This window comes from Sphaeroforma arctica (assembly GCF_001186125.1).
Source record: "Sphaeroforma arctica JP610 unplaced genomic scaffold supercont1.202, whole genome shotgun sequence".
In the NCBI taxonomy this organism is placed as follows: Eukaryota; class Ichthyosporea; order Ichthyophonida; genus Sphaeroforma; species Sphaeroforma arctica.
Genome location: NW_014040356.1, coordinates 7,579 through 17,587, shown reverse-complemented (window position 1 = coordinate 17,587; position 10,009 = coordinate 7,579). Strand labels below are relative to the sequence as shown.

The window sequence follows — 10,009 nt, the reverse complement described above, 5'->3', positions numbered from 1 at the left end:
ATATATATATACAAATATATATATGCACACGCATACATACGTGTCCACATACATACATAGATATATACATATATATATATATATATATAGGGCTATATATACCTATATATATACATTTATGTATATAATACAATAGAATATAATATATACATATATATATATATAAATACGTTATATATATATGTATATATATATATATATATAAACGGCATGTGTCACTGTGTAAAAATAGTGTAGTTAAAAGTACAAAGATATAACGAGCCACTGATATCTATTGTTGTTCACACTATACTACTCCCGAATACATCTTTGTCCTATAACACGTCATTGCAAACGATCTGAACAGGCACTTCATGTTGCCCAAACACACCACAAGTACATTTGTCGCATATCCAGTAACAAAGCACGCGTGAACAGGATGCATGTACTCGCATGAAAATATACTATGCATGCGTTCACGCGTAGTTGTGTGCATGCACTTGTGTTTGTATGCACTCAGATAGGTATACACCATATAGGCAACCGTGCAAATACACTATACAGTATGGAGTCACCTTCGCTCGGACAGCCAAACGTAAACCGCATCTTATACGTGCAGCCTGTCTTCAGTAGTCCCAGAGAGAGAGTTGCACTCCCCCGCAGGACATCGGGCCACTGCACTTGACGTATATTCGTGTGATCAGTCGACTGTCTTTGCTTCACGCGATTGAAGCTGACATGTTTCACCTCGCTTCTTCCGGATTCATCCTGCAAGCTTACTTTCGCTGTTTTCATTGTCACTGTATCGTGGTTAGCGGTGGTATGAAGTATACTAGTTGAACGAATGGAAACAATATACACAAATATATTTACTGTAGCGTGTGTAGTCGTGTGTAGTGTGTAGTGTGTCGTGTGTACTCTGTACAGTGTACACGATACAAATATTGAAATATATGTACGTACATACATATCACTTTTTTTTTGACTTCTCGGATATAAATATTAGATGAGAGCAAAAAAAGGTTCTATGTACTCTTCGATTGTGTGACCTCATCGGCTATTTTTGACAATATTATAAAATCGGAATGGGTTCGGACTTCTGAACTTCTGCGAAATATATCATTTATTTTTATTTAAATATGTCGCCTCCTTTGCATTTATATTATAGATCGCGATAGTACCACAGCGACAATCGTGGTGATGTATCTGTCTTTATACCTATAAGAATGTGAACATATTCACGTACTATTATTTAGAGTACACACATGAATTCATGCGACGTGCACCTCGATTCAATTTCAAATTTCAGTTCGAAGGATTAACAATATATCTCATTCTCTATTTGACCAGAGACAATAATTCAGGACAGCTTTCGAATCGCTTGTGCGTCCATAGGTAGTCCATTTGACACTCTTGTTTTCAGGCAACGAACACACACTATTTATCTCCGACCATGTCTCAGCCCTGACACTATTTGTGTTCCAACCAGTGTTGTGCATTCAGCGCGGGAGTTTTTGTCGATTTTATGATCGATACAATATACAAAAGGCGTAGTGGAACGCCGTCAATCTTTTACTTTTGTCGCGCACATAGTTCAATATCTCAAACACTTGTCTGGCTGTCTACTTTGTGTTTTGTATATGTTGATTGGACTAACTACCTCATTCATTCGTAATGTATCACTCGCAAAGAGCCCATCTACAACACACACCGCTTGGCTGTAATCTTTAGTGCACATGGGCGTACATCTGTATCAGGTCTTTAATTGAGACTCTTTAAGACTCTCGAGCCGAAATAAGTTTTGCTACTTTTAATTTTTCTTTCCAATCGTCTGCTGTTGTGCTGGCTTAGACGATGGTGTTCCGTCCTTCTGGAGCTCCTTACATCCGAGCGCAGCGTGTCCTTTTGTAGTGTTCTATAATAGTGAATAGTCTTATTTTCAGAAGTGGTGTGTGTATTGTAGACACTATCCTCTCGTCAGCGGTTAGCAGTGTGCGTGTCACAAGGTAACACGGTCTGAGTGGTTAATTATACCTTAAGTGTTTCGCCAATATTCGGATGGTATGCACCAGTGAGTTTGCCATGTCATCATTAGTAAATATGCAAATAATATACCTCGGACGTAAAAAAAACAAACGAGCGTGAGATACATAGAACAATATAAAACACCGAGTATTCGCGCGCGAATTCTTCGGTCTGAATTCTTGGAGCAGAGTATGCAAATATTTTTACTGAAATATATTCTCGATGTTGTCTCGTGAACACTCGTACTCAGTCGTGTATACATATGCTTACTAATAATAGGAACTTCTATGTGAACTTAGGTCTCTACAGGTTTAGGAGGGCACTTGTTAGCAAATGCCCTCTAAAAATGGTTGTGCTTGCTCAACTACCATTGCGGACGAAGAGTAAAACAATGATCATAAACGTTGTTGTGTGCACAGAAAGAACATATTTTTCATTTCACAGGTATTTATGTATGATCCATTCCCGACGCGAGTGAAGTACCGCAGAACCGTGCATTATGGGACTAGGTCTGTGCATCATATGTCCAGGGCTATTCTTATAGTGATATAATTGCATGTACGACAATGCCACAAGTGGTCGAAGGAAAATGTGGAGCAGGGCAGTGGTCAATAGCAGAGATGCGAGATGTGAGATGCGTTGTGATATGCTCCAGCAAAGTGATACAATTAATTGATACAATTTGTCGTGCCCTTCTCCCAAGGCCTTCTCCCGAAGTTGATTCCATGCTCAGCATAAGTACTTAACCCCCTATGCTACTAAGATGATGTAATTATGAGATAATTATATGTTGCGATTCTGTCTGCAGAAATCTCGCTAAAGAATAGAGCAGGTAGGATTCGTAGCTAAGTTGTGTTGAGCACAAATAAATGGCCGATATGCGACCCTATTGTAAGCACGAGCTCATACCCAACACCGGTTCTCGAATTTTCACACATATTCATTCTTGTTTTGATGTCTGTTGTATACTTCACTATAGTAAGAGTGGCAAGAGCGGGTTGGAGAATACGTTTGGTTCCTTACGGAATATATAGCTGCTGAAACCCAAAAAGAAGAATGTTTAAAAAAGGCTATAATATAGTATGGGCGACGTGATCATGTCCTAAACGCCAAGACAATTAAAGCAGGCAGGCGACAACAGGCGAATTTAGTTCAAAACTGCTTGTCAAACCGATAGAATCTGAATAGCAGCTTCATAATTTATAAGTGTGTACTAAACACCAAAAGACAGTAGAAAGGGAATGTACTCGTCGTAAATGTAGCATCCGATCGGGGTCAGTTTATTAGTTCATTTTTATGATAGGTATCTGATATTCTACCGCAGCTAATATATGAGTTCTCTCATTTGATAGACCGTTTGCTACAGCAGCGAGTGTTTCAAAGTGTCTTTAAAGTAGGAAATGCCAGCGTAGAGGCTCCCCAAAATTGCACTGATTGTACAGTGCTGGGGGCTTCAGTCTGCACTGAGATTATAAATATCGAATTCGCTGAAGGAAGTCAGAATGATATCTGAAGCTCATTTGTTCTGTGCCAATTGGGTTCAGGGGAATATTTGTAGTAGTTATCAATATCATATACATTTGCCGTTCATGTAGAATACTATTAAACTATCATCGCCATATGCTATAGCCTGGGCCAGCCCGAAGAAATAATCATAAGCAACACGTGTGTCTAATACTGGCTGCCAACTCATCTCTTTTATTACTCATTCCTTTCATTCAATCTTGTTCTTCGCTAATATTTTACTCAAGACTGTTAATATTGTCTCATATATACTATTGTCATGTCGTGTGTATCAGATGCCGCATCACGCACATACCATGTGGCTGACAGCAGCCCAGGATACACTACACTATGTATAACATTGGCCTTAGTGCCAAACAGTACTTGTATGTTTTACACAAACATAGAAACTTAACTGTATCTCACTATTGAATATATACATACGTACGTATTTGCCTACAAATATATCGTGCAGTTACCACTGGCCGGGGTTGCCCTCCATAATCTCTGCCACGAGTGCATCGTCGTTGTTGACCGTCCTGAACATAGACAGGTTCAGTGCTCCATCCTCCTCCATCATACGCGCACACATCTTATCGATCGCTGTGGTTGCCAACACCGTCTGGATGTACGCCTCAATGAGATCATCAGACCCAATACCCAGGCGGTTGAAATCCTTGCGATCTAGTAGCAACAGGCGCTCGGTCTCAGAGTCCCAGGTGCCGTCTGTAGAGCGTACGGACAAGTTGGTACCCAGAATACCCCATGAGTTGGTATCCTCATCCAGCTTATCAGCCAGCTCATTGGCGGCTGTTCGTGCGTACATGGCCACCGGTCGGAAGCCCTTCTCTGTGCCACACACCATGACTCGCAGATCAAACACAAAGGTCTTGCAGTCCTTCTTTGGCATGGTGCCCACGTGGTAGAACGAACGTCCGGGACAGATCGACGACCACTCAGTGTTACCTACCAACTGCTGCACAATGAACTGGCCGTAAGGGTGGTCCATGGCCATGAAGTCGTTGAGCTCGCCCTGGTTGGTGATAGTGTAGACACCTTGCCCTGCGTTTGAGTACGGGTTCTTCACCACTGCCCGACCACCGAACGACTGCACCCATGTGGGGACGTCCTCGAATGCCACATCACCTGCGGGTAGAGAATATGGAGAGTTGCGGGAATGAGATACATGCGAGTATGGAAAATGGGCTATACTCGTGTTTAAACAAGGTTCGATAGGGGTAAGGGCTCAGTGCAATAGTTGGGCTTACCTTCACTCACATTCATAAATTGCAAACGTAAATAATATACCTATGATCAATAGATCAGTAGATAACTATCGTTTAACACAGTTTAGCGGTGCATGTAAATGTATTGCAAGACTTACGGATTGTTTCGGGGACGGTGATGTTGAAACCGTTCGGCCTGAGTTCGGCATTGTACAGGTCATAAGCCTTAGCTGCGACGGTCTTGTTTCTGCCTCCAGCAAGACAGACAATCACCGGATTCAAGATGACTGTGCGAGCCTTGATAGGGATACGGTTCCATGGTCGCGACGTTACATATCTGAACACAGCTCTGCATGCGACCCACTCAGGCTTCTCTTCATCTACCTTAGCCACAGTGGCGGCTGGTTCGGCATCGGCGGACGCTTTACCTTTAGGCACCACTACACGCCCCGCACGCACGTAACACACTCCATCGACCCACTTGCATGAGCGGATTTCATTCAACTTCTCGTCGCTAATATCGGCTTCTAGTCCAAACTGGTCTCGGATTTCTACCAGGTAAACCTTTTCATCAAAAACTGTAGCCATGGCTGACGCGTAGCCTGAGGCCTCCATCAGATTCTTATCGTAGATTACAGCCAAGCATCCTCCCTCTACGTATGAATCGGGGTCTTCAATGCGCTTTTTCTCTAGCATGGGCACAAACGCATGCTCCATCATCACCTTGTAGCCACCATATTCTTCGTTCTCATTGACCAGAGGCATAGACTTCTGTCCCGAGGGGCAACTGTTGGTCTCTACTACCAACATCTCGCGCTTGCCATTCTCGTTAGTAACGTGAAATAAATCAGCGCCTGCCCATCTCAGATACTTGGGGATGTACGCAAGCGCTTCGGTTAGGGCCTGTTTGTCTGTCTTGGGATTGAGGTGCGTGTATCGCTTCACAATCTGCTTGTTGGAAAGGTTCATAAAGGAAGCCACCATGGGATGTACCGTAGCGTTGAGCACACGGGGGTAGAAATGGGCAGCAGGGTTGAAGCTGTCAGGCGAGATCTGTCGGATTTTGTCACTGCGTTTGGTGCTTTGGATACGCACAGCCGCTTGTTGTTCAGCGGAGAGCTTGGACGTGCGAAGCTCTTTCTCTTCAGTTTGAGTGTCGGCTGTGGCGCCAATGTTCTCGGGCTTGTCGGCAGTCATTGTGACGTGCGTTGCTGCAGTTAAAGCAATATATTTTTATATAGGTAAATAGTAGTTTTACTATCGAGAGTCAATACAATTGCTGACAATGCCGTACGAATAGATACTTGTGCGTTCGGTTGACTGTGGTGCCATCGCCGTGTTTTGTCTGCTTTTATACCCCAAACAACCGTAGTCTCCCGAGCCATTCATTTTCATAAATCAATAAATACATAGTACACCCGACGTGAGAGAGAGTTTGTACTTCGTTCGCAGCGTTTGGACTTTGGCGTAGTAACTCGTAGGGGGTCAGAACAAATTAATTATATTTTGGGATCTGTGTGCCGTGATCAGTCACTTTCAGTGGTGGAAATAGGAAATTCATAGATTTGAAATGATTTGGCTAATATTAACATAAATAATTTTTAAATACCTGCGCCGGCTCTGGTTCTCAACAGGTTGATGCAGCTTTTTGATACAAATTTAAAAATCAACAACACAGGAGGCAGGAGCAGCAACGGCCAACAGCCACAGGTCACGGCAGCACAGCTGCACAGGGACCCCACCCCCAGGGCCAGGGGTTAACAAAAAAATCAAAATAAACATTTTCGTTCGAACATCAAGACTCAAGTTCGTATTTATTTTACTTCGAAGTTATTTAGTTCGAAGCTCGTAGCTGCGCGTAGCCAGCCTGCGTAGACCGTAGGCTTCCTCTCAGAAGTTCTAAATATAGCATTAAACAATAACCGTTTCATTTATAAAATAAAACAAAAAAAACATTGTTGTGGACTTGTGCGGGTGGCGAAACCAGCCTATTTATTTCAGGCTTCAGCCTTCTTCTCTTGTTGTGTGGCCCAGGTCCCAGTGTGGGGTTCGAGACTTCGAAAGTTCGAATTCCCACTTCACAGTTCACTGTCTTCACACTTCACACAAGAAATTCACAGTCTCTCTATTGTGTTGTTGAGAACTATCTTGAGACTGATCACAAATGGCTCGATGAGTGATGAGAATCATCTCTGGACAGTGGACAGTGGACACTGTCAGTCTGTCGCTCATGTCGTCAAAATTCTAACAGACTGCAGCCGTGCTGCAGAGTGCAGACTGCAGTTCTGTAACTTGACTCTCTTCAGAGACACTGAAAGAATTTGTATTGTATTTTTTTACTAAAAAAACAAAAACAAAACAAGTGTCGATTTATAGCGGAAGCGAAATGAGCGAACGGTGCAACAGGTTGAAACTGGTTTCTATATTGTTATGCGAGGATGGCGATCACAACAGTTTCCATTGGTTCCTGTGACCAAATTTGATTGGTGATCAGGATTGTGCAGTTAAACGCCACAGATTTCAAATATTTTCAAAAAAAAAGCACCCGCTACTTCAGTCACAGACCTCAGAGTCTCAGACTTCAGAGGCTCAGCCGCTCAGACCTCATTTCCATCCTGGTACAAATTGTACCAGGAAGGAAACGAAATACCCGATAGATATGTCCAGAGGTGCTATGAACGGACATATTTCATCCCAAAGAGTATAGGAGCAACATACTTTGATTCCAAGGATGTCGGATAGGTGTGAAAGGACCTATATAGTGCTCATGTTTGGCTAGATTGACCCAACTCTGGTACAAACCAAATCTCTGTAACTTTTAACCAATAGTCCGATCGTGATGAGATTATGTGTTTATTACTCGTCAATACGAACAATTTGACCTATTTAATGATCAATGGGGTGCATTTTTTAATATACATCTGGGTCAACCTCCATAGTAAATTCCCCGCCGGTCTTGAGGGTTATATGTGAACTGATTCTCTCTAATTTCCCCCTTTTGTTTTTGTTTTATTTTAAAGAAAACGAATTAAAAGGTGAAAAAAAAAAGTAATTTGTACGTTTGTGCTGAACGTTTATTGCAAGCAAACGGCAATCGAACGTCGGGCTGTCGGGTCACTCGGGTGCACAACGAATTGACATTATTTGTTTATTTACATTTGGACTGGCCCATTCCTGGGGCCCGGGGCCGGGGGCTGGTCACTGGGGTCCTGAAATCCTGGGGAACTTTGAGTCTGTGACTTGCGAGAGTGTGGAGCCTTTGGACTGTGGTCTGTGGAGTGTGGATTGTGGACTGTGTTGGGTGGGTTTAGTAGGACAGTAGGTGTGGGAGACTGGGACAAGGGACAGTGGGAGACATTGCTACAAGTGGTAAAGTGGCAAGTTACTTTTAAAACTTACCGGGGTTAAATACTAAAAATAACTGTACTACACATTGAAAAAAATATTTTACACATTCTCAAATAGCCGTACATACAAAATCACAAATATTGTACTCATTCTCCAACAACTATTGCTCAATGCTCTGGAGGAAGTCACATCGTCCTTAGCTTGCACAGTATTTTATCGGACAAAAGTTCAAAACTGCATTCAACTACTTTTACCGCGCGGATAAAATAAACAAATAGATATACTTGGAGATAGATATACTTGGAGATAGATATACTTGGAGATAGATATTCTAGGAGATTGACAATTTGACACTGACTGGTTTTTGAATACTTGTTCCACAAAAAAAGAAAACTCGATATGTGGCATTCACTGAGCGTCAGCGTTCATATTTTATATTTACGCTATTTAAAGTAGTAGCACTGGTCAGTTTACGGCCTATATACTCTTGTCTCTTGTCTAGTCGCCTGGGGTGTGTAACGTGCCTGCAAATACAATACTAGTTATCAGTCCGATCTAACCAGTAAATACTAAATAATATAAAACAAACAGCCAGTGACTGTTCTTCAATAGTTGGAAGTCAAACCTTAAAATTCCAAAATATCTGGGGTTCACCTACATAGCAGTTAACACCTAGACATATTCAGCCAGTTCGTTCAACACCGACGTATCCTCAATTTGCTCCTAACAACATGAAGACCACCCCCACCCCCACCATCTCTACGGGAGAGGAAGGAAAGTTCGGTGTCATCACCATCAAACAAGGCGTCGATGGTTCATTCTCTCTGAGAGTGCCCAAAGACGGCACGGTAAAAGACCTGCACGAGCTCGCCGAAAAGGAACTGAGCAAACGTGTTATGCGCAGACTAGCACAGTCAAAAGTTTCCTTTATAGAGGGCACGGAAATGGAGTTCAAAGGAAAGGTATGGTTGGGGGTGCATTGTATATGCATTTGCCAGGTTATTCGAGGGGGTTATAGCGCCCACGGTCTTCGAAAAGATATTACTAGAATCACAATCAGCGTGACCGAAAGTGACATTTGTTTTAATAGATTACAGATGCTACCGAATCAGGGCGCATTAGTAATACATACCGATTCGTTAAATGATAGAATATGCCGTTGAACTCACTTTCTGTTCAGCGATGCAGGCCTACAATCCCCTCACACACACACACGCATGACTTACCACAACAGGTGCTGCAAAACGACACTACGCTGCTATCCCTAAACATTTTCACCGAGGAGGCACCTGAAGAAACGGCAAACGGCACAAAGCCGCACAAGAAGAAGACCAATCTGTTTGTACAGCTCAAGTTCACGGTGAAAGCACGACGCGATGTACTAGTGGTCGATCAACTGGATGTCAAGAGCTTAGAACCTGGATCAGTCACCCGTATGATGGTATGGTCACGTGCGCTCGTTCTCTATGCTTGTCTGTAAGCGTTCGAATCTGTTGTGATAATGATAGTATGCTAGCGTCTGGAGATATTTCTATACGATGAGTACACTGTTCCTGGGTGATTAAGTTGTATGATGTGTCTGAGTGGGTGCGGTGCTACTTCACAGTGATATTTTTTTAGTTGTTCTTTGTTTTCTTCGTTGAACTGTGTTTATTTAACACGTACAGTTGCAGTATGACTTTAGAAGGCCCCTTACCTTCATTATTGTCCTTGATAAATCAACGATCTTGATTGAGAATGATCCAAAATTAGCGATACTAATATGAGGTTTTTAGATTATTCGTCGATACATGTCTGTCAAATGCACCGCACTTTGACAAGCAATTTGTTTACATGTTTCTATATATATATATATATGTATATATGTATATATGTATATATATGTATATACATATATATGTATATCCATACACAAACACACACATATA

General features: G+C 42.3%; 3 protein-coding genes across 3 annotated transcripts in view; 1 reads left to right on the top strand and 2 right to left on the bottom strand.

Annotated features, from left to right (window-relative positions):
• Positions 1-892, bottom strand: part of SARC_03810 (hypothetical protein) — a 3,625-nt gene extending 2,733 nt beyond the window's left edge. The window contains exon 1 of the mRNA XM_014302373.1: positions 555-892. Within this exon, the coding sequence (XP_014157848.1) occupies positions 555-774 (220 nt within the window). The 5' untranslated portion in view covers positions 775-892. The remainder of the gene's footprint in view (positions 1-554) is intronic.
• Positions 893-3,255: 2,363 nt separating this feature from the next.
• On the bottom strand, positions 3,256-6,253 carry SARC_03809 (hypothetical protein). Its single transcript, XM_014302372.1, has 2 exons — positions 4,892-6,253; positions 3,256-4,653 (listed from the first exon to the last, which is right to left on the bottom strand). The coding sequence occupies exons 1-2, from the start codon at positions 5,928-5,930 to the stop codon at positions 3,983-3,985; spliced, it is 1,710 nt and encodes a 569-aa protein (XP_014157847.1). The 5' UTR covers positions 5,931-6,253; the 3' UTR covers positions 3,256-3,982.
• Positions 6,254-8,418: 2,165 nt separating this feature from the next.
• SARC_03808 (hypothetical protein) lies at positions 8,419-9,561 on the top strand (the record flags this gene model as incomplete). The annotated part of the gene is made up of 2 exons (XM_014302371.1): positions 8,419-9,043; positions 9,316-9,561. The coding sequence occupies exons 1-2, from the start codon at positions 8,813-8,815 to the stop codon at positions 9,559-9,561; spliced, it is 477 nt and encodes a 158-aa protein (XP_014157846.1). The 5' UTR covers positions 8,419-8,812.
• Between the last annotated feature and the right edge of the window lie 448 nt (positions 9,562-10,009).